The 26003-nt window shown below is 31.1% G+C and overlaps 1 protein-coding gene across 3 annotated transcripts in view; it reads left to right on the forward strand.

Moving 5' to 3' along the window:
- Positions 1–16526, forward strand: part of LOC130891335 (B-box type zinc finger protein ncl-1) — a 28322-nt gene extending 11796 nt beyond the window's left edge. For all 3 annotated transcript variants that reach the window (XM_057795988.1, XM_057795989.1, XM_057795987.1), the window contains exon 8: positions 28–16526. In XM_057795988.1, the coding sequence (XP_057651971.1) occupies positions 28–132 (105 nt within the window). In that variant the 3' untranslated portion in view covers positions 133–16526. The remainder of the gene's footprint in view (positions 1–27) is intronic.
- Positions 16527–26003: the final 9477 nt, after the last annotated feature.

Below are 26003 nucleotides of genomic sequence, written 5' to 3' on the forward strand. Positions count from 1 at the left end.
TACTATTTCATAAATAATTGTTTTTAGGTATCGAGATGTTGTGGTTTGAAGATTACTTCTGAAGGATATGTAGTCACCCTCGCCAAAAACAATCATCACGTGCTGGTCCTGAATACGCTGTACATCCTGTAAATCCAAGAGCAAGTAGATTTGATCTCACGCTGTAAACAGTACTGAACTGATTTTTTTTATAATTAGCTTAATTATTTTTCATTCATTTTCAAAAAGGGAAAGATTTAGAAGTTTTTATTCGACGTTTCTGAAATTTTTTTTTATTGAGCGCAGTTACACTGCATATATTTACACCTAGGAGTAACTTGTTTTTTACAGTTTTTTTATGATTTTATTTTTATTTTCCATTTTCAGGAAACAAATTTGTATTAGTTTCGATTTTTTCAAACTTGTCCAAATTTGGTTCTTAATTTAGCGGCAGACGAAACGTGGTTCCTAATTTTTTTTATTTTTAAGACGTCAATTAGGTACTATATTTGTATGATTGAATGTGCCAAGGAAGTTCTTATTATTTTTTTTATTTTCAAACTCCTTATAACCGCTGTTGTTGATTTATATTATTTTTGTTTTTTTAGTATGGCTGAAGTGAAGTGTGTGATTGATTGTTATGCAAACTTATCGAACGGCGTTGAAAATTTTCGCACTTTTCGAATTACATTCATCTAAATTAACTTTTTTTTCGGTATTTCTACAGGGTATGATAAATGGTAGGTTACTTAGCTTAGCTTAACTTTATTAATCTCAAAAAGAAAACAATATTCTCAAATGAATGTAATTATATCATCATTCCGTCCAACATTAATTCACTTTGACAGTTTAATATTCTCTCTTTAATGTCACGTGTCATCTATTGCATGTTAGCTTTATTTACTGTCATTCGAATTTACGTGTCGGATTGATGTAATGAAAGAAATTTTTCAACGCTGGCACCTATTACTCAGGTTGGATAGCGTATATTCGTTGTGCAACTACGCACGGCGACCAGTGCCATGTAGGTTAGGACCTAAGGTTGCAGCCTAAAACAGCTTCTTGTGATTCTGTAACAATCTGAAGGTTGCCACAAAAAATTAATATATAAATTCCAGTTATGAGTGTGTGTGTTCTTCTGATAGTGGAGTAAAATTGGATCGAAAAAATAAGGTTCTCAATGGAAATATTTCTGTTTAGTTATTATTAGTATTACCACTTGAATATTGTAATTTAACTTGCAAATGATATATTGTAGTATTCTTCATAAGCAGCTTTTTCTACATGTTTTAACTGCAATCTATAAAGCTCATTTGAACTACTATCATATGAAGATATTTATATATTATTTTTACAGCAATTTTTTTCACATTTGCTGTCCTGCTGAGAATTCATAACAGTTTATTTGAAGTATTAAGATACTTATTGACCTTTCAATGCTTTTTGAGTTCTTAATGACAAAGTTTCTATTAATATTTCGGTATTTTTATACGTTATAAATTCATTCTACTGTTTTAGGGTTTTTTAAATTTTTTCTACAAATTTAATGTTTTTATTTGACATGTTCATAATAATTAAAAAGTTATTTCTATTGTAATAAACTAATGCATCAGCTATAATTTTGGTTATTTCATTATTGATTCACTTGTAACTAGATTGGAATATTTTCTGTAACCCCAGTGAATGAAATTTATTGTCGTGTTATTTTACTCCACTATGAATAAAATTTTTAAAAAATCATCGCGTTGGGCCTTCACCCCGCGGTAAACCATGCCTGTGATAATAGTATCTTCAGGATAAGTTGTGACCTTAGTCTCTTGTTGTTATTTTGTGCGCTGCACGATACTCGCCCGATTTTTGGGCGGTAGCGCGTCGCCACAAGTGGTTTTTAAAATTATATGTATATAATTATATAAAGAAAAAATACCAAAAAAATTACTCCAATTTTAAAAAACAGATTGTTTATGTATTTGAAAATAATCGTATCTTATACACTATATATTTATTGGTCCCAAGATGAGAAACTGTCTTACCCGCCTTTTCATAATATATTTATACAAATTTAGAGCTTGTATTTGTACCGTTTTAGGTACGAGTTCAGATAGCGTTAAACAACTTTTGGAAGTGTCAAAGAGACTTGAATTTGTTTTTGATAAATTATATCTACATGTCAAAATTTTACCAACAGGTGAAAATTACACACCTCATTATTTACATGTGGAATATAATAATAAAATAATAATTTCATGGCTACTAAAAAGCTTCACAGAATGTTCGTATTAATTTTGAAGGTGTCTAGAGCTCATGTGGCTCAAGCATTTATGACTAATGAGTTTTCAATTTTTATAGAAAATATATAATTTAGTAAGTTCTTACCATGGTAATCCAGCTTACCATACATTACCTGATTTTAAGATGATTTTTATAGGATGTAGATAGTCTACATTTTCTAGAATAAAAATTTTGCAATTAGGCATTTTCGAAGAAAATTTATAGTAATTTTCTAGGCTTTCAATTATAACATCCAATGGAGTAGTATTTCGTGCTGACTGTATTTATATAGTCTATATATTGAAGAATAATATGAATTAGGTGGTTGTGAGAAAAATAAAATATTGACAGAGTCAACAGATCTATGACTTTAGACAATTCCAATTGATTTTAATTTTGCCATTTGTCAATTTACTATATTTAAATAGTATTAAAGACGAATGGGATTATTTTGGCTATTTAAAATATAGGATACATCATCCTATATATTTTTCTCTGGCGTTGAAACGTTATGAGTTAATGAAAAGTACCTAAAACTTAGGTATTGTTTTGTATGTCGACCCTAAAATTCTGTATTTTTGAGTTAGGTTACTCAAAAATATGGTTAGCATTCATAAATGAATTATTATTGTTTTCTAGTTGTAACTGAAGTTCTGTTCAGGCTTTGTTACTGTTTTCTATTCACAAAGATTTGGCAGTAATTTCAACTAAAATAGTAAGTTCCTGTAGCTTTCTACACAATATCTCATCCTTTATATTTAGTCCTTTCTCTTCCAAAATTGTTGCACTTTTTGTTATATTTTATATTAAACAATATATTTGTTTTAATGAGCCACAAGGCACGAAGCTTGTTTTTGAGCTTTGGCTATTGGCCCAATTTGTTACATTTATTTTATTATAGAGTTATATTTTTATTTAATAAGTATATATATATAGATTAATAAAAAATTTATATATATATATATATATATATAAATTTTTTATTAATCTTTTCTTTCCTTTAGAACATTTTTTTATGTTTGGAGGTAAGCAGTTTCTTCTTAAGGATACTATATTCTTCAAAATTGTATGTGATTTGAATAATCTCACAATTTAACAAATATTCGACATAGTTCTATATTTACTATGTATTTTTTATTTATTTATTTACCAAATATTTAGTTCGTAGTTAAGATAAATTTCACATCAACTTCATTGGGTAGTTTTGGCTATGCTAAAGTGATACTTCGTATGTTGCATTTGCTCATGTTTATTAAAGATTTTGGGGTTCGTTTCTTTTTCGACTTACTAAAATTACCACTAAACATTCATTTCGGACAATTTTTCATAGTCGTAGTGCAACTATAATTTGTGACGAAGAGTATTTACCTTAAATTCTGAGTTCAGGGACCTATCGAAGAAGAAATGAGCAAATAAATAAATAAAAATCGTTAATTTTCAATTTAAAAAATTAATATATATTATCAATGTGATAGATTTTTCGATGATTTTTACAATCACAGTCTTAGTATATTTACCAAGTGTTTTTTAGATACTCGTATACCAGTAATTTTGCCATAATATTTATACATGACTAAAAACTGACTTTTCTCAGTTTTATGTTAAGTATCATAATACTATGTGAATCAGGTTTGGTTTTCCCTTTTTTTGGACATTTAAACAGTGAAATGAAACACAATCTAATGACAAATTATTTAGTAAATTCATGATATTGACATGAAATGGATTGTCATTCAATCTCCAATTTTCCTTATTCGAGAAAACTATGCATTCTGTGACCAAGTCCTATTTTTAACTATGCAGCCATCATGTTTATCCTTTCTTTGGTTGAGTATTTCGAAACGTCGTTTTTACCTTTTTCAAATACTAATTTTCTATCAGAAGAGACCTAAAATCAAGACTATTTTTCTATAAAAACATAAGTTCTAAGAAGTAAAAAGTTGTGGAAAATTTCTATATATCAATATTGACAATCTAAATATGAGAGTATTATTATCTTGTTCTGCGTCAAAATTGAGATTAACCTCTTATTTCGTTGGTATTTTCCGCACAAAAAAACGATAATGTTAATTAATATTCAATCATTGAATTGTCATAAAAATGTTTTAATCTTAGATATCTTGATATGAATTCCAATGCCTATGCTGGAATTTGTGAATAATTTGGTCAGGGCCGGTATTCTTAAATCACTCCTCTCACAAGCGAGCGATCCCTAAAGGGAGTGATTTGATTGGTAGCAATATGGAATTTTTAGATTCTCATGTGCCCTTCCGCTCGCAAATTTATAACACGAGCGACTAGTTACGGCAACATCGGTATATTAGCGTATTTTGTCAAAATCATTTCTAGTACTGTATTTGTGCAGCCAATTAAACGTAAAGAATTCTATTCTAACCTAAAACCATTTTTTAATAGTAGCAGTGTATAAGCTGTGAAATAGAGCAACATCAGTACATTATATTTTAAAAAGAACCTCAAACATTTCAAATTTATATTCAACTGAGAATATATCACAAGTCATTTTTTCCTAACTTTTTTCTAATATCATTTAACTCGGGAATTGTTTGGGGGAATTTTATGGATGCATCCATTATTACCTGTCTATTGAATACCTCAGTAATTTTGTGAATGCGTCGACTCACTGATGATTGTGAGATACCTACGTCTTGCTGGTAACTACCAGTACCAAATTAATTTTAACATTTAGTAAGCATTAATAACATTAATAAATAGTTTATATAAATCAAAGCCAAATAAAAAATAAAACAATTCTTACTAATTTTTAAATTTATTGTCTATAATGTATAATTTTAAGCTGTATACTATACTATTTATAAGATTATCTTTTATTATGACTCCGATTAAAAAAGGAGTAGTTGTAAAAGAGAAGTCTAGAAATACAGAGAAGTAGGTAAAGGTGAAGTTAACATATTCGTTCAATTTTATTCATAACTAAATTAATCAATCAGAATATCAATCAAGGCATGAAACATAAATACAGTCTCCACTAACCAAATCAACTCAACTAGACTACAATTATAAATGATGTATATACAATTATAATTTTCAATAAAAATGATAGGTTAGAATTGTCTGTTACATGCAAATGCGAGTGAAATAAAGCACTACCCTTTGGCGTGAGCGTTTATATTGCGAGGAGAGGGCATGAAAATCGAGACAACAATGAATTTTGATCCCCTCGCATTCAACGATATCGCTCCAAGCGAGGACCTGAGAATACCGGTCTTGATGTAAATTTCCACACATAGCTACTGACATAGTTTTGTGTATTTTGTGCAAAACTGACGATTATCTCAAATGTATTCTATTGCAAACACCTAATTTGATTCACATTGTATATAAATATATTATAATACATTATACTGTTTTCACCAATATTCATTAGCAATAAGTATTTTCAGTCAGTATTGGAGTGAGGAATTCAGTCATTCCATTTAGCAGCATTTTATTAAATGCTGCGAAAAATGTTTTATTTGTTTTTTTGTATTATTTTTATCGGTTTTTTCCTTAGAATTAGAATATTTAGGATAATTATATTGAAGGTGAATATTTTTAGGCCAATAAGTATTTTAAAAGTACCTGTTTAAATTAAATATATTCTATTCTTATGTATCTTATATATATATTGAAAGGAAATAAATTGGATGGGTATTTGTAACGACGTGAAATATATGTTAGGAGTAGTTGAATGTGGTAAGAAGTTACACATAAGGTTTTCATATTTCTTTCATAGTTTATGGCAAAATATAGTCTTCGAATAAAGTATATTATTTCCAAACAAGGGATTATTTAAATTGCTTGAAAGTTAATGAAGTAAGGAAAGATATGTGCTATGGATATTTTCTAAAAAAATGCGAAAACGAGATGAGTTGAGAATGTAACTGGAGTCCCATAAGTAGAAGAGATGAAAATATTCAATAATTTAAAGTTGGCGAGGAAATGGAAAAAGCGACTTTCTGGATACTTCTTTTGCATTTACGAAAACGAAAAATCAACAGATATATAATAATTTAAGACGAAAATAAAGTTACCACTAATTCCATTTAATATTTTGTTGATATGGAAATTTTTTAATTTGCGAACACAAAGAAACCAAATTAATTCTAAAAATAAATGGAATAATATAAAACTGGTGTGGTATATTATAGAAATGGTAGAGTGTTGTAGTTGTTTTATCCAATTTTTTAGCTACTTAAAGAGACCTGATTGTATATATTGTTGGTCTAAATTATCGTTATCATTAATAATACTCATTCAATTTAAGATCATATCTAAAAATATGGGGTACTTTTAAAACGTACTTGGCAAGATTTTACACAAATACGCCAGATTTTTATGTCAAGTGTATTTGTGCTCAGAATATTGGAGATTGTTACTTAAATAAACATAAAAGAAAAGAAAAAAAATATATAAAAAAGAAAATATATTGATGTTCTGTAGAAAGCCCTTAGGCTTTTAATAATCACCAGTTTCAGACCATAAAGGTTGTGAAATATATTTCCTTATCTCCTATCTAAGAAAATCGTGGTACCTTTTTAATGTTTCTTCATTATAGCTAAGGCAAGTTAGATAAAATAGGCAATTCTGCGAACACTTTATACTTGAATATGTTCATTTGGAATTGGCTTTTGACCAAACAAATCTAATAAAAAACATCATTTGAAAGGTATATAATCAAATTATATTACCTTTTAAATAATAGGAATTTTCTTTCATACACAGTTAATAAACGAAGATTTTCTAAAACTATTCACGTATGCGACAGTTCACAGATAGGCCTAAAAAGGTAACCTTCGGGAGCGTTTTCTTAACATTTACAACCTTTAGTGCTTCAAAACGGCACAAAATAATTCTAAAAAAAGTACAATTAAGCGAACTATTATTTTTGCTTGCACGGAAGAAAAATTTTTGCCTATAGATGTATCTTAATCGATTATCATTTTTTTATTCCTTTATACAATTTGATTGGAAAATGATATAAATAATTATCTATGATAGAAAGCTCAAATTGAATCTTCATATTTGGATCAGTCTATGTTCAGATTTCAAAAGTTTAACAATTATATTTTTGATTACAAGGAATTTTGGATGTAAGGTGGAAATTTTGGCTAGTATTGATCGGGATTAGAAAATTACATGGAGATGTTATGTGAGTGACAACTTGGCAGACATTTTAATGTTTGATCCCAAGCTTCTCAAATTATATAATATGGATATTTTTAAGAAGAATTAAGAAAAACAACTGAATGGAGGCCCGTAAGTAGAAGAGTTGAAAACAGACCCAGGAAAATATTTGATAATTTAAAATTGGTGAGGCGATGGAAATAGCGCCTCTCTTGATACCTCTTTTGTATTTACTAAAACCCTACAAAGTATCTTTCGATATATCATAATTTAACACAAAATATATTTGGAAATTTCTTGGATATATGAACACAAAAAAAACAAAGTTATTTTAATAAATAGATTGATCAAAAACAAAAAGCTTATGGTGTATAATAGAAAAAGTAAAGTGGTAAAGTTTTCCAATTTTTAGTTTACAAGGAGTAGAATTCAAAAATTATATGGGGATGTTGTGTGAGTGGCAAATTGGCAGATCTTTTAATGTGTGTTTTCAAGCTTGTCAACAGCGATGGGATGTGGTCATTTTTCACACTAGAAAGTTCATAGTAACTGTAGATGATATTTTGTGTATTATGCAGTTTACACTAAACTGCATAATGGTATCAGTTACCAGTTTTCTACTGGTATTGCTTAGTATTAGGTATTTTAATGGTTTAATAACATTAACTATGTCAAAATGGTATCTTGGTCTTGGACCAATGTGTTTTGGAATATTTATGAAGATTTCGTCGCTTAATAAAAATAAAAATTGTATGTTCGTCAGAGGCTGAATATGAATTGTTCTAAATATGAGAAGATCTCTCGTGATCCTGTTCTCTGTTGATAAAATTTGGTCATTTAAAGTTAAAAATTATTAGTGAAAGTGAAATTACAATTTTTCCCAAATATCTTTGAAATCAGTATCGATTTGCATTAAATAGAAATTTAACAGTTGAAAAAATTATCTTTATTATTCTTTCGAAAATACATAAATTTTTTACATTAAAATTAACAATATGCAATTGTTCCACCTATACTTTGCATTTAATTCCATTTTCTAGACTTGGTATATTTTAATTCTAAAATGATAATCAAGTAAATACATCAAGGCAACTATTTAGAATCATACAGTGGGTCAATTCACAAATTTGATATCTTCTAAGAAAAAAAGAAACAATCATTGTACAAAAAAGGCGTTTTAGAATGTTCCAAATTATTGGTAAACGGTTTAGAAAGTATTAGATTTTAAATGTAGGATGAATCTCCAAATTATAAGAACAAAATATGTAAATTTTGCTTGCTTCTAGGGCAGTATTTTTTGACATAGTTTTATTTAAAAAATATAGATGATTGCGAATTGACAACACTGTAATTTCCAAATTATATTAAAAATTTTTATATTTAATATATTTCGCGAATATTTTTTTATTAAATCGTTTTTGATATATTTTTCAAGAATATCATATTTACAAATTATCTTTTTTTTTTAATTTACGCTTGTTTTTTTTTTCAGTTTATTTTTAATGTTTTGCACGAATATAATACTTCAATTAATATGGGACATACGAGAGACATTAACTCCATTTATTTATGAAATCTCTTTTGTATGTCTCATCTCATTTCTTAAGGTGGGCTTAAGTTTTTGATTATAACGAGAAATAATATAAAAGCCTATGATTTTAAATATTTTTATGCAAGATATATTTAAGCAATAAGATATTAAAAGGTAGGAAGTGTACTTGCCATATATATTATATATAAATATATTTTTTATTCCGATTTTATTTTTTTGAGACATTTTAAAGCTGTGTGGGTTAATATAATACAAAAAAATTGAAATAATGCAATGTCCCAAATGTGGCTTCAATTAGACACTTTTATGGATTTAGAAACTAATGAATCACTAAAAATTAATATTCAAAAGATATGTATTTATCAAATTGTATTAGTCCGGTTAATTTAGACATTCGAAGTTATATAAATTCTAAGCTGAGAATCAGTAAAATTGTTTCAAATATAATTAAAAATAAAATTATAAAATTGTACGGAAAAAAATTTGTTCAAGGTCAAAGGTCAAAAAATGAATTTTTCGCGATTTTCAGCAAAACTGTAAGTTTTATCATAAAAAATTGTGGATCATCAAATTATCTACACCATCAACTCTTTTTTTTGATCTTTGACCTTGGAATAAAATCTTTTCTATACACGGGGAAATTTCAGAATTTATTTTTAATTATATTTTAAACAATTTTACTGATTTCCGCTTGGTGGGAATTTATGTAGCTTCACTTTTTTGGTCTAATTTGACTGGACTAGTAATCTAACTTCCCCACTTGTTATCAGAAAAGATGATCCGGTCGTTTATTTTTCTAAATCGTCTTTTTTCTATTCCTTTAACATATCGCGCGAATATTTTTTTTCGTTTATTTTTCTCATTCACCCCCACTTCTTTTTTTATTCATTCATCAAATTATTCAACAATATTTTTAGTTTATAAATTTATGCTTATACTTTGGGATATAGAAACCCTTACTCCTAACCTAACCTAACCAAAATTTTGTGTATTTTTTGTATATTAGCCGTGATTCATTATTATTTTCTGAATCCACTTTTTATAGTCATTTGAAAGTACAAATGTTAATTCAATATATATGTGTGAATGGACGACATATCATAATTTTAATCCCTTTTAACCGCCGATATTTATAGAAAAAAAAAACACAGGGACATTTTCTTTCAAGTACACATTATTTGTTTTTGAGTTACAGCGCTCTGTTTTTACGGTAAACCAACACATTTCTCAAAATTTAAATGTGCATTATTACAAAGTTTGATTCTTTTCTTGAAAATGCACATTGATTATTTATTGGGATTTTTAGGGAGCAAAAATTTTCACACATCATCGTTCAATTTTCTTGAGCGAATAAAATGAGTATACAATAAAAAGTTTATTCCATAATCCTAGTTATTTAGATAAACATTTTACTTTTGGAAACGGAAATAAAGTTTGAAGATTATAAAAAAAGCTCAAATGCTCAAAAATATAGGTTAACAAATGAGTTTCTAATTCACAATTCCATTTAGATGTTGAATTATAAATTGTTAAAATTATTTGACTAAAAATATATTATTACATATGATTTGCTAAGCTCATTATACATGTTTTAAGTTAGATTTTTGTTATTCAAAAATAATTGAATGAAAAATATCGCGATATGAGATATTGCCGTGTTCGGTCGAACTAACCGCAACCTAACAGCTTACCTAATGACTTCAAAAGTTGCAAGCTAAAACTCCTGATCGGCTTATCAAATGACATCTGCCCTTGGTAAAAAAGTAGTTGCCGTATTCAGTAAATGGAAAAACAAATTGCAATGTACTATACGAGTAGAAGTTCCTACACTTTTACCTTGAATATTGCAATAAATTAGTTTTTAGTGTTGTAACACTAAGGCCGAGCGCCCACCAAAGTAATGTGACGTGTGGCATGGCAAGTGATATAGCAAACACGTAACAACAAAATGACGAATGGTGTGACACAACGCCTACCTATGTATCTAGAAACTAGGAAACTAGTAACACCAGTTATCAATATGTCTTCTTCTTCATCGGATGACGAAAGTTTTTTGGCTTTAGTAAATTTAATCTAATGTTAATAACGCAAATAATAAAAAAAGACAGTATTGGGTTCATCCATACTGGAAAAAGAATCAAAAAATTCTGTTCTTCAATCACACCAACAAAATGTATGTTAAAATCTGGATCGTCTTTCATTTTTAACTTAGAAAATTATGAAAAGAAAACTTGTCACTCTAGTCGGTAAAAACACGTAACACGTGGCAAAAAATGGAACATGCTGCATTTGAATGACACCGAAGTAACATGTAGTTTGTCATATCACAGTCGTATCACTTTATTTGGCGTTAAATCTATTAATTACATTGTTTTGATACAAAATAGCGTTTTAGATGCATGCTACTTGCTACTTCACTTGCCACGCCACACGTCACGTTACTTTGGTGGGCGCTCGGCCTTACATTAATAAACCGCATTTAAGAGTGCCGAGCAATTAAGACTTATTATCTAGTGACGTTCGAATAGATAATTTATTTTCACATAATCACTTTCGCAAAAAGTCAATTAATCATTTTTTTTTTTCATTATAGAAATAATGTGCTACAAATGTGTTGGTTAATCGTTAGTTTCGCGCTAAAAACGAATAAATTAACTGTGTCTTAGTCCTGTCATATTAAACGAATTAAGAGAGAAAAGTGTATACATTTTTGAAAATATTAATAATTGTTATCTCTTTCCAAAGATTTTTTTAGTGATAAGGTATTAACAATAATTAATCGCTAAGCTCTGTATTCAAGCTAGGCACATAGATTATCTGATATTATTAATGGTGTGTTATAATAGCATAGATGAGAAATATTTATTTTTTCTTCTCTTCATCCAATTGAAAGGACGCTGTAAGCATCCATTGAATATGCTTGATAATAACCTTTTTCCATTTTTTATTGTAGATGTTGAAATCATTCGAGAACCCTAGGTGTCCTAAAGTCCCATCCTTATCTCTCAATCGTTTTAAGAATCTGCAGTGTTATCATCCTGATCCGAAATCCTCCCGCCTGTTGAGCTGTGGCATTTAACAAGTTTTGATAGAAATATTTTGATGTATCGAATCTTCGCAGATCGCAATATTTAAATAAAAACATTAATTTCTCTATAGCAACAAGACAACAAAAACTTTGTTGTGCCATTAATAATTGCCTACAAATCGATTTACTTCTACGTTTTTATTTGTTCTTCTTATAACATTTTTATCATAATACTAATGTTAATAATACACCAAATTAAATAAATAGCAACTTGATTTTGTTGGGTATCTCGTTAGAATCAACTCGTGTTTACCTACCATTATTTAACCCTCCTCAGTTGACGGGATAAGAAATCACATAATGGGTGACATTGGTTCTTGCATAATCTCGTAGGATTAAAAAAGTTACATGTAATAAGTTTTATCGATTATAAAACAAATCTACACTAAACACAAGTCGATAGATGAGATAACTAAAACTATTGTCGAATGCTCCACACAAAGAAACTTATTACATAACCTACAAAAGTTTTTATTCTTGGCGATTTTGTTTTGATTGGAATGTCGTCGCGACTCTTTCGTTGGTATTTTCATTATTTATTTTATTTTTGTTCTTATAGGTCTGATCAATCTCTCTTCCTTTTATGGTTTCCATTAGATTATGAGTTTTGTTAGAAAATTTCTCTTCAGGATTTCTTATCACTTTGTACTTTGCTGGCAAATGGGCCACCATGTCTAACTCCAATTTTCATGTGACTGTATTCAAAAATAATTACAGGTTTTCCACTGCCTTTGTCGACTTAGTTAACATCATTCATTTATGATAAGATCATGATATTTTTCTTAGATTTTTAACTAAAATTTGCTTTCAATTCAAAAATACTAGATGGAACAAGACGATTTAAAGTATTCACATATTATGAAGGCAACTGTCTCATTTTTCCTTATCGTCTTCAAAAATATTATTTTCACTTCCTTCAATAATCTAGTGCAGAGTTGCACGTTTGTGAACCACTTACCTGGAGCAACCTTTCTACGTGTTCCACTAATTCGACCATTCTTCATACGACATCAATAGGAAAAATCAAATATAGAGCGGTCTTTGAAGGGACATTTTCTTCTAAACGCAATCAACAGATAACTATTTTGTCTATTTGTAAAACCGTACGTCACCGGAGGAGGGTTATGCTGCTGCAGTCATGTTGAACCATGATAGATTTCACAATGTTGTAGACTATAATTCAACAAGTCTTCAAATTGAACTGTTAATAGAGTTTTTATTAATAGTCTAACAGCTGGTCGCCACTTCGACTAAGGTATTTTTACAAGGCTGAAATTTTTTCCATATGTTATGTTATATATTTAAAGTTAAAAAATCTTAAAAAAATGTATCTTCACAAATCTGGATTTTGATTATATTTTTAATTAGACAATTTTGAGTATAAAAAATTGCCAGATGATTTGCTCGGTTGCAAGTATCTGTAAAATGCATCGAAAGTTGCTAAGATGGATGGTACGATCTTCCTAATCTAATTCCTAAAGAAAATATTTTGTAAAGTTATGCCTTTATAACAAAGTATGATGATACAGGTAATTTTATATATATTTTCTTCAATTACAAAAGATTAATTATTTGATTATAATACTTGAGAAAAAAATTTTTCATTCGTCTTCCTCTTCATTAGAAATAATCTCGTACCTCGAAATTACCTCGTCGTCCTCTACATTTTCTTCGCTCTCTAGAAAAGAAATTCTTATAAATACGTGATATTACGAATAAATGTTCATACACTTTATTATTCATTAATGTTAAAAATTCCCCACCTGAAGTAGTTGTGTCTAATTGGATTTTAATAAAACGTCATATATTGATGATGGTGCAATATTTCCATCTTACCATTGAAATGTATACTTTTCTTCCTCTATTAGCTGTCCATAATCGTCTGATTTCAATGTTGTAGGACATTTCAGATTGGTATTGCGTCTAATATTTGCTAAAAGTTGCTTCTTTAATTTTGATTCACAGGGTGGTAAATTGGATGCATCATAATTGACATATTTTTTAATAAAAGGTTCATTTTCATCATTTGAATTGTATGTTGAGATGAATTTGAAGTATCGGGCTTCATCGAAATTGTCTGCTATGACCATATAAATTTGACAAATGAATTTTTCGATTGTTTTAAATATCTCATTACTACGTCCGATGATATGAGCATTTCCAGTATCTATTAATGCTTTTTAATTTGGTATGGATTTCTTAAGGGTTTCGAAAGGTTTTTTTTGCTCTTCTGAAAAATGAACGATTGACATCGCAACCCGTCAGTGCATGAAATGCCGGTGAGCTTGATGATAGTAGTTGTCCTAAATGATTTTATAGATCTGATATGTTGATAACTCTTCTTTTATTTCCAACACCATATTTAAAACTTGGCATCGATTATCATGAAGATATCTGTATCAGATGCTTTTATCAATATATTGGTATCATCATCATTCTCGATATGACTTTTCGATACACGATTTTTGTGTCAGCATCTTCCTGGTCTAAATTCTATAAATTGCAGATATAATGGAATTATTTTCTACTACATAATTATTCCAATGGAAATAATTTGTATTTATTTTGGTATTTCCAATAATGTCATCAGAACTCCAATTTTCAATTAGAAATGCGACGAAAGCTTCTTTAAAATTTATATTTTTCAATTCTTTGGTGAAGTCTACTGGTCGGTAAACTTTTGTGATGAAAATACTGTACTACCCGTCTTAGCAACTTTCGATCCATTTTACAGATACTTGCAACCGAGCAAATCATATGGCAAATTTTTTTTATACCTAAAATTGTCTAATTAAAAATGTACTCGAAAACCAGATTTGTGAAGATACATTTTTTTAAATAAAAACTTTGCAATATGCAATATGCACTGGATATTGTTGCAACCTCGCTAACCCTGCCAGAAGTTGCTTTTTCTACTTTAAATATATTAAATAACATATAAAAAAAGTTGCAGCCTTATGAAAGTATCTTAGTCGAAGTGGCGACTAAGGTACTACATTTTTTTCTAAAATCAAACGCCTTATAACCAATATTTTGTAAAAATTTGGTAGCCTAGTTTTACTAATGCAATTTCAAGATTTTATTTGCGGTTTATAAACAATGTACTTACTATTATGTAAATGGAATAAGACGAATTGAAAAAAAAACTTATTCTCTCCGTTGTGTATAATGGCTGGTAACTTGATTTTTTTCTAACGATACAAAACGGTTTATCTAAAAGTTTGGTTGTCATTTATATTCATGCTGATTTTATACTTTTCACTTATCGACGACTGATATTTTGTATATTTAACTGTATCTATCCAATTTTCAACAAAGTACAGGTATTTTGACAAATATTATTTGTTATGGCGCTTGATAAAACTTAATAAAATACCCATATTTATCAGTATAAAAAATGCCGCCAGATTATCATAATTTCATTTGATATTTTAAAAAAAGTTTAACTTATTAGAAAGAAAGTAATATCAGAGAGAAAAAATTAAAATGAAATAAAAGTTTTTGGCAATAATTAATGACACGAAAGTCTAGTGTGCGATCTGGGTAGATTTAAAAAAATATCTGTAACAATCAATTATTAATCTTTCTGGTGTACGCCAGTACGTGTACATTAAGTAAACACTCTTGTTCCTCTGCTTAACCTATATCATTATTCTAAACTGATATTCGCTACCTTCAAGGTACTATATACATATAGTTTATCATATTTCGTACGTATTATATAGTTTTTTAAAATTTCTATTCAGTAATATGATAACAGCTTTAGATTACTTTTTTTTTCAAACGTGATTTATTCCGATTTTGTTGTGAGTGTGGCCAAGAACATGATTAACAACCACAGTTCAAATAGAAAAGATACAGGCAAGTTACCCGGTTTCTTCATTCGTTTACTTTTTAAAATTTTTTCATTTTAGATATTTATTTAACGTTTGTATGTTTTTCTCGTTTTTTTTTTCTCGACTGCTGTCATTTCTCGTTTTACTAACATAATATTTTGCGTAATGCCACAATCATTTTCTTTGTCACAAAGTTAATCGGTTTATTGCCTGTGACGGAATGTTGAATCTTGAATAATGGCGTAACTACAAAATCAAAATATCAGACAACATTTTACAGTACCACACAACTTAATCAGAAAATACTCATAGATAAAATGTAATGAAAGTTTTTTGACAATGGTCTAGAAAACTGTTTGTTAATTAATTATTTGTAGATCAAATTTTTACATCGACAAGTGTGGTAAAGTGTTTCTTATAATTAGTATTATATTTTTGGATTCAACCTTTTCGCTTCACTTTGCTGACAATTGAAATTTGGTTGAAGTTTTGGAAATAACTATTTTCCACCTTAAGTTTTATATCTATGGTTATTCAGGGTGGCAAGAGCAATTAAGCTCGTATTTTTGGAACTGTTTTTTATTTAAATGTACTGAAGGTTGTTTTTAATTTGTAAGTTATATTACTGGTTTTTGAATAAATATAATTGTAAAAATTTTTTTTTTATTTTGAAATCTTTCCGTCGAAGTTCAGCGTGCTGCATTCTTAAAATGTGTTCAAAAATTTATTTAATAAATTATTCATTCGATTATGCGGGTTTACTGAAAAGTTTCCAGCCTAACGAAGAAACAAAAACTTTTTGTTCTTAATAAGTTTTATTTTAATGCATAGTCTCATTTTAAGTCTACACGCCTTTTTTTTCTCCTTTTTAATTCCTCCAAATAAGTGAAACTTTAAGGTTAGGAAACAGAAAAAAGCCGCTGGGATCAGATCTGGCGAATACGGTGGGTGGTTAACCAATTCGAAGTGCAATTCATAAATTTCAGTCATGACAATTATTGCAAAATCACTTTCATTTCTCCCTCACTTATTAAGCAGTAATGCGTAATACTCTCCTATTGTTGTTCATCCGATGCAACCGTATTTTCCTTTTTCAGAGCAAGGTTCCCCTTTGGAAACCGCTGTCTTGATTGTTTTTCAATTCGAAATTGTAGGGTAGATCTAGGTTTTAATTAAGGTCGGTATTATAAAAGTTTTGTTCAACCGCCGGTCGAAACTCCACCGATGATAAACATCGGTTCCGCATTATAACAAATTTGCAACCATCCGTTGGCCAACTGGAGCTTTTTGCTGAAAAATTTGCGTTGGCTGCACTGGGGTAACAATTTTAACCAATCAAAAACGAGCGAACTGACATTTGCCGGGAAGAATGTGTCAGTCAAAAGTCAAAGTATAGTTTTGTTTGAAGCTTCCACGTGTACTTTCAAAATTATACAAATTTTAAGAGATTAATTGCAAAAGAAAAAAAAATAATTAGAGTATGAGATGAATCATCATTGCTACTATCTTTCCAAAGTAGCCTGTTTCGTAAAATTCGGGAGATTTAATTTAAAATAATATATAGGTTAATTTCATCAAGCTAAAGTAAACAAAAATTGAGGTTAGACAGTACCTTTCAACTCTCGGTTGTCACTTCCAACTGAACTTTCGTTACGGTTGAACCAACTAGCACTTAACCACCCGTTCGACCCCTGACTAAGGTTTATAATACGTAAATTCGGCTTCAACCAACAGTTGAATCTCAACCTACGGCCAACCGGACTTTATAATACCCTAACAGTTATAAATAGACCCAAAAATCCACCCCATTTTGCTTGAACGGTGTACACAAGGCCTAAGAAATGTTCTTTCGATTACGGCTTGGGTCCAAAGTGAACAAACGTGGGTCCCAACAAGGAGGTAAAGTACAAATCAAATAAGAGAAACACAGTGTAAACAGCCAGACCAGTGGCGTATCAAATTCAAATAAAAATTGTTGTTGATTGTTAACATTATACTTAAGTCTATGTCAACTTTATTTATTTATAATACCAAAGTCCACTAAAATTGGTAGATCGCTTGAAATGACAAAAGCTGATAATCAAATTAACAAATTATAACTCGCTATCTTACCAATGTTTAAACACTATTACTACATTTTTAAAAAAAATTCCTTTAGTTTAACGTTGAATTTTGAAATACGCACTATATTTTTTATTAGTTGATTCCTTTTCGCCCATAGGAGCAATGGGTTTTTTTTCTTCCAGTGCTTACTTCATTGTAATGAAGGTTGGCAATCTTCCTTTGGAATTCTTCACGATCTTCAGTCATGCGTATTAGATTTACGGTACATGGAACTTTTTCTACCCAGGCCGCGCTTACCTTCTATCTTCCCTTCCATGATCAGTATATTTTTGATTTCTAAAAATGTGGCCAAAGTAGGAAGCTTTCCTTCTCTTTACAATGGTTAATAGTTCTCGTTCTATGTTCATTCGTCTTAGCACCTCGTCGCTAGTCACCCGATCCGTCCATGGTATTTTAAGGATCCGTCAAAAGCTTCCACCTTACGCATGCTGGAGACCTTTCCAGCTCTCAACACCATAAAGTAGGGTAGTGAAAACATAGCATTGTGTTATTCTCCTGCGTGTTCTCAGGTTAAGGTCATTACTTGTGAGAAGCGCCTATAATTTAAAAAATATGTTCCTGTCTATCTCTATTCTTGTCTTAATTTCCTCATCTGGGTTCCACTCGTCATTCAGCCAGCTTCCCAAATACTAAAAACGGTGTACTCTCTATGGGTTGATTATTTATTGACAGGGACACATTATTAATACTAGATTTCGATATTACCATGAAATTTCGTTTTACTGTAGTTTATTTTTAGTCAATAATTTTCACTGATAGTATTTACTCGGTTTAATAGGTTTAATAGGGTAAGATGGGAAAATTTTTTCTTTCCCTTTTTAGCATATTCCTTTAATAAGAGAGTCTTATAAAACCCTTCAAATTTTAAACTCTTATCTCAAAAAATAAAAATGAGGACCTGGCTATCTTATATATTGAAAAATTGATGATTTCCATTCCGAGTCCGTTCAGGCGTTCTACCCAACCGATGTGCTTAATTTTTTTTTCAATGAAAGGTATATACTTATGGGAGTTTTTCACATACACACGTTCTATCCTCAATATCTCAGGTTCTATTCAAGATAGAGACTTCGTTTTGGTTTAAGAGCACTCGCTGAAACACCTTCTTTCTTTTGAGTTTTTGAACACTTAAATCGGTTGAGTTGGAGAGGAGCTAGGCGCGGACATTCAATGTGGAGTTATTGATTTTTGTAGGTTTTTGGCAATTTTTCTACTTTCAAAGATCTATATCTCAGGTTCTAATATAGCTACAGAGTTGAATGTAGCCCTATCACGTGGGAAATCGTTGAAAAATGTCAAGGTAGAGATTAAACCAAAGGGTCGACGCACAGCCAATGTTGTTTGGAAGGAAGTATTGTGAAATTACATAGTCTATTGTATTATGAACAATGTAGAAATGATGGTTGATTTTTTTATCGTGCCCCGATACTTTTTGTATACCTTTGACAACATAAGTATTGATTGATTTTATGACGAAGCTATAATTATCCACATAGTCACTGCTGCGGAGCAGCTCGGGTTCGGACTAATAATAGAATAAAAAACAATAATAACTTTTTCATTATATTAAATTAATTATTTATTACAAAAAATTTAATCATCATCAGAACTAGAGGAAAGGGGAAAACAATCATCATCTTCACCTTCACTTTCTTCCAAGGACCCCGTATTCACCGTAAATTTAAAATTATCTAGGGCAGGGGTCTCCAAACTATGGCCCCAGGGCCACATCCGGCCCGCGGAGAGCTAGCATACTTGAAAACTCCTTTTAGAGAACATATTTTTTATAGCAAATTAAATTTAGTTTACAGAAGTATTCTAATTTTATGTTGAATAATTATTAATATGACATCTACATTGATATGGTCATGGGCTAACATTGTTGTAGGCTTATTGTTATTGTTTTTGTTATAAGTTGGATAAAAAACACAGAATTGTTGTAGTAAAGACATGTATAATATGCAGAAAATTTAACTTCAGTATATAATAACTAACAAATTATTGAAATGAATCCAACTAACATTTTATACATTTTAAATAAAAACATAACTTATAACAAGCATAATGACATATGAAATACTGATGAGATTTATGTAATTGAGATTTTCCACTGACAATAGTTTGTAGTCGTGGACTAATTTTACTTGTACCAATTATTAAAAGAGATTTAAGATGCTCATCAGTTAATTTAGATCTGTAAACATTTTTTGAGTACTTCATTTTGGAGAAGGTCTTCTCACACAAATAAGTAGTACCAAAAACAGAAACCAGCCCACGAGCAAATTTATGCAAATTATCAAATTGTGTAAGTGGAAGACTCTTATAAAATTCCAACAAAGATGAGTTTTGATATTTGTTCTTAATTATATCACTGCATTGTAGGTAGATCAATCATTTCCATTTGAAGTTCCGGGACTAGGGTTTCAATGTCAGTATCAAAATGATTCTGAAAAATCTTAATTTGAATAGCAATGGCATTAAAGTTCGAGAAACGAGTATCAAAATTTATTTTCAAAGCACTCAAAGTTTCGATTGCAAAATCGATAGGAAACTCAGTCTCAGTGGTGTGACTGAATATTTCGCGTGTTTTAAAATGTGAAAAACATTTACTTCGTAGTTGTGAAAGAAACAGTATCAATTTCTTCCGGAATGATTTGATATTAGTGTATAAATCAGGAAGATGCTGGTTTTCTCCTTGCAATCTCAAATTCAGCTCGTTCACATGTTGTGTCAAATCAACATAGAATGCTAACTTCCACAGCCATGCGTTGTTTAGTAATTCAGTAAGAGGGCGATGCTTTCCATTCAAAAAAATTTCGATCACTACTCGAAGTTCAAAAAAGCGCTGAAGGACTTTCCCACAACTAAGCCAACGTACGGCAGCATGATAAGGTAAGTCATTTTCTCCAATCTCCAAAGATCTGATAAAATTAACAGTTGATATGACTGGTTTCAGAACTTCAGAAATATCCAAACATTTTCCGCACAAAGACTGTTGATGAATGATACAATGTAAGACTAATGGTTTTGAACCACCGTCATTTTCTACAGCCTTTGACACAAGAGCGACCGCTCCTTTATCTTTCTCACTCATGTTTTTACCTTCATCAGTTGTAATACATTTCAAGTTTTTCCATCGAAGGTTCTTTTGATTAATGGTCATTTCAACTCTTTAAAAATATCTGTACCAGTAGTTGTGCCATGAATACTATACATATCAAGAAGTTCTTCATGCACTTCATAGCTTTTATCTACTCCTCGAATATAAATCAACACCTGAGCAGTATCTGGCACATCCGCATACTGACAGTTTTTAATAAATTTACCTTTTCAGGGCACATTTCTTCGGCTACTGCAATTATGCGTTCTTTGATCATTTCTCCATCGGTGAATGGTTTTGAGTTTCGTAAATGAAGATTGCTGCGATTTAAATTCGCGCTTCATAGCTTCGAATTTTTCTGTCCGCAAACTTCCTGTATATTTTGAATAATTTTGAAAATGTTTTGTTTCATAATGACGTTTAATGTTATATTCTTTGAGAACAGCTATGCTTTCATTGCAAATCAAACATAGAGCCTTGTTACTGGACTCAATTACGAAATACTGAATGTTCCACTGATCTTTGAATTTTCTGCATTAACTATCAATTTTTCGCTTCTTTTCCATACTAATAAATCATACACGAAAGCAACAATTCAAATCAAAATACTGTTACAAAGATGTCTTAAATACGCACAAACACGTTTTAAGTAGGTACGCACTATTTTATTTCACAACAGTGTCATAAGAACTGACTTGTGGTTGCGCCACTAGCCTTCTTATTTATTCCAATTACTGCCATCTAGAAGTGAGTGGAAGACACCAGAACTGTCTCGAACCGACGAGATTATTCTGAACGTGCTATTAGCGCCATCTACTAGCGATAGAAGGTACTACCTATTTCCGCTTGTGTCCACCAGATGTGGTGTCACGTTACTCCTCATGGCTCGTATTCTACGACTAATCTAGAAATTACAGATAATGAGAGGAAAATTGATAACATGCAGTGTTTTGCAGCCTTTTTAAAACGTTGCGTACTTTTTCAGACTTTTTTTTTCATCAGTGGACTATTTCACTTTTTACCAACGGCAACAATGATAATATGGTTTTGGCCTTCGGAACTTACTGGAGTAATCAGTGTGGCTGGAAAGTTTGGAGACCCCTGATCTAGTGCATCATCAAAGAGATTCTTTTTCTGTATAAGTTTTTGTATGTACTAGACCATTCCTGTGCCGTAACAAGCGTAAATTTTTGCCTAGCAATTCCTCAGCATCTGCCAACCTAAATTTTGTGTTGTGCGCCGCTACCCAGTTTTTTACTAACGCCCAAACTTATTATATAGGGTTAAGTTCAGGGTGGTAAGATGGTAAGCGAAGTACACAGTGTTTTTCTAAGAGTTCGTTCAACTGGTACTTCGTGGGAAACCGAAATTTATTATCTTTATAAATTTTAAGCAATTCAGGTTTCGTTAGCTTGGCATCTGCTGGCAAATCATGTTCTGATAACCAATTTATACTTTCTTGTTTCCTTGAAGCCTTTGTAATATTTTTTGTTATCCGTACATTGTAATATGCTGCATTGTCGACTACAAGAACGGATCTTTCAGGCAAATTAATTTTCAACCCATTGCATAAAGTTTTGGTGGTTCATATCATTGTGATAGTCCCCGGTCTTTTTGCCTGCAAATACCAAAGAGAATGTAATGGGATACCTACCTTCCTAATTTAATATTTATGAGACCTTCTAAAATTGAAATTACCTTTCTGCAATATTATTTCATATTTTTCAACAAAAGTAATGTAAAGGGTAAAAGTTCACTTAAGTTGGCTAAGTAGTAGTGGCAAAGTGCCCTTTTTTTAAAAAGCAAGTAAGAAGGAAAATAGGTAATACATTTTAGGGTTCCAGCCTCACATTTAATTACTCTTGCAAAAAGGTCTACTTATTTAAAAAATCTAGGTGATTAACTGTAATATTTTAAAGGAATATTATCGTCCAGAATATGGATTAAGACACATTAATGAAGGTCCGAGTGTAAATTTAATTATAATATATGGCTAAAGCATTTTGAAGAGACCGGTTCCACGTTCAAACCACCAGCAAAAGGTTGTCCAAGAACGTCTAGGACCATAGACAATATTGATAGGGTGAAGGAGTCAGTACGAAAAAATCCGTGTCTACTCGGAAGCGATCGGCGACTTTAAACTTGTCGTGACCAAGTTTACAGCGAATTTTGAAGTCAGATCTTAAACTGCATTCTTATTAGCTCCAGTTAACACAGGAATTATAATATACCGACTTTGGAGGAACGTTGGCATTTGATGAAGAAATGGTTAGTCGATTTTCCACTATTGACAACATCCTTTTTTCAGATGAGACTCAGATGAGGCTCATGAGCCTCATGTTAGAGGGTTATTTGATTTACGAGATGAAGAATAGCTAATACGAGAACTTGGTTTCAACAAGACGCAGCGACCTGTCACACATCAAATGACACTATAGCGGTTGTGAGACAGATGTTTTCTGCAAGATTAATTTTCAAAAGAGGTGATATCCCTTGGCCCCCACGTAGCTCTGACTTGACGCATCTTGATTTTTTTTGTAGGGATAACTCAAACATAAAGTCTACGTGAACAATTCGCGGGATATCAGTCAGCCAAAGGAAAATATCCGCCAGGAATGGCAGCAATCACCCCAGATTTATTGACAAGAGCTTTCACAAATCTGCGTTTGCGTTTAGAGAAGTGCCGTTATTTAGATGATGTTATTTTTAAAAAATAAATTTCATTTAATTACTTAACCATATCTTTAATTTCAACAATACCTTGTGTACTTATTTATTTTTTTTAGCCTATACTTAATAAATGCACGTTCTATTGCGCCACCCTGTATTAGGTGAATCACTGATTATGAGGTCTGGTAATAAAAAATATGAAAAGTAAATTTACGATTGAATTGAATACGCGGTAAATATCCTGTTCTATCACCAGATTCATGTACAGTTTCTAATTGTGCGTTCGCGGTGATAATAAAACATGTTTAAAATCCTGAGTTCGTGGAGCACAGATTTTTAATTCCGAGCGTGTTCTGAATACTATTGGACGTATTCTCGGACATGAGTAAGGATTTTTAATCTGGTGAATGTACATGCATCATTTTGTGATATTTATCACGAAATAACCTCTAACCTATGTGGTTTTCTACTTCATTGTATTTCAAAAACGGGGTAGATGACTTTATACTTATAAATATCAAGAATAAACCTTCGGTAGTCTACTATATAAAAATAAGTCGGGTTTTCCTTCCTGACGCTATAACTCCAGAACGCACGAACCGATTTCCACTGTTTTGCATTCGTTGGAAAGATCTCGGGCTCTGTGAGGTTTATAGCAAAGAAAATTCAGGAAAAAGTCGGGTTTTCCTTCCTGACGCTATAACTCCAGAACGCACGCACCGATTTCCACGGTTTTGCATTCGTTGGAAAGGTGTCGGGCTCCGTGAGGTTTATAGCAAAGAAAATTCAGGAAAAATTTCAAGAGAAAAGCGGGAAAATCTTTTTTCACATACAGCATCATCTCTGATACATAGCATGTACTACAAACCAATATTTTAAGTCGATCAAGATGTGACATAGCTTGGGCGTTAGCATCATCTGGAATTGCGGCGACTCTTCTAGATGGCGGTCCTACTGCACATTCTGCGCTTAAGTTGCCACTCAATTTAAACACAATTGATACTCCAACATGCAATATTTCCCGATCCAGTGCAATGGGAAAATTGTTGATGCAATGCAAGCTCATTGTTTGGGATGAGTGCACAATGGCACATAAGAAATCACTTGAAGCACTTAACTTCACACTGAAGGATCTTCGGCGAAATAACAACATCTTAACAGAAACAACAATTATCAGAATTATGCTTGGTTAAGTCAACGAGCAATTCTTGCCGCAAAGAATATCTAATGATGTACACGCACTGAATTTCACCATTCAATCAACAATTGCTGGCGATTTGGTGACATACAAATCCGTTGATTCCTTAACAAATCCCGATGATGTAGTAAATTATACAACGGAGTTTTTGAACTCTCTGGAGTTACTAGGATTTCCACCACGTAACTTGCAACTCAAAGTTGGTACAGTTATTATGATATTGCGTAATTTGACTCCACCGCGACTTTGCAACGATACTCGACTTTCGGTAAAAAGACTTATGCCGAATTTGATTGAGGCAACCATTATTAACGGAAAGTACGCAGGTGAAAATGTATGTGTTCCTCGAATACCAATGATTCCGACTGATCTTCCGTTTGAATTCAAACCATTGCAATTTCCAGTTCGCCTTACGTTCGCAATGACAATTAACAAGTCGCAAGGCCAATCGCTTAGTGTTTGAGGGATAAATTTAGAAAATCATTGTTTTTCACATGGGCAGTTAAACGTTGCGTGTTCACAAGTTGGGAAATCATCCGCTTTGTTTGTGTTAACGTCAGACCAAAAGACAAAAAATGTAGTTTACCAAAGAGCACTTCAATGAAACGGATAATTTGCGGACACGTATAACGCTTCGATTCAGTATTTACTTTGGATTCACTTAAATTTACTTAGAGAAGTTCAACTAAATAACACTTCATTTTTGTGATTGAAATGAATTCATTACTGTTGTGAAATGGAATAAAATTTTTCCTTTTCAAATATAAAACAAAAAAAAAAAATGTTCTTCATCTTTTAAGCACCAAACGAAATGTTACATAAAACGAAACCATCTGGTGGCGAAACGGAGTTCGCCGGGTTTGCTAGTTAATTATATAAATTTTATTCTCTTAGCTATAGTTTATTTCAGAAAGGTATAGAATAATTAAACCTCATTAGGTATGCGAAGGGACCACTGGGTGACCCAACGAATATTTAAGCCAATTTCATAGTTTGGCATTGATTTCATTGTAAAATTTTTTCTTTTTATCAAGTGTGGA

The sequence above is a fragment of the Diorhabda carinulata genome, chromosome 3, assembly GCF_026250575.1.
Source record: "Diorhabda carinulata isolate Delta chromosome 3, icDioCari1.1, whole genome shotgun sequence".
In the NCBI taxonomy this organism is placed as follows: domain Eukaryota; kingdom Metazoa; phylum Arthropoda; class Insecta; order Coleoptera; family Chrysomelidae; genus Diorhabda; species Diorhabda carinulata.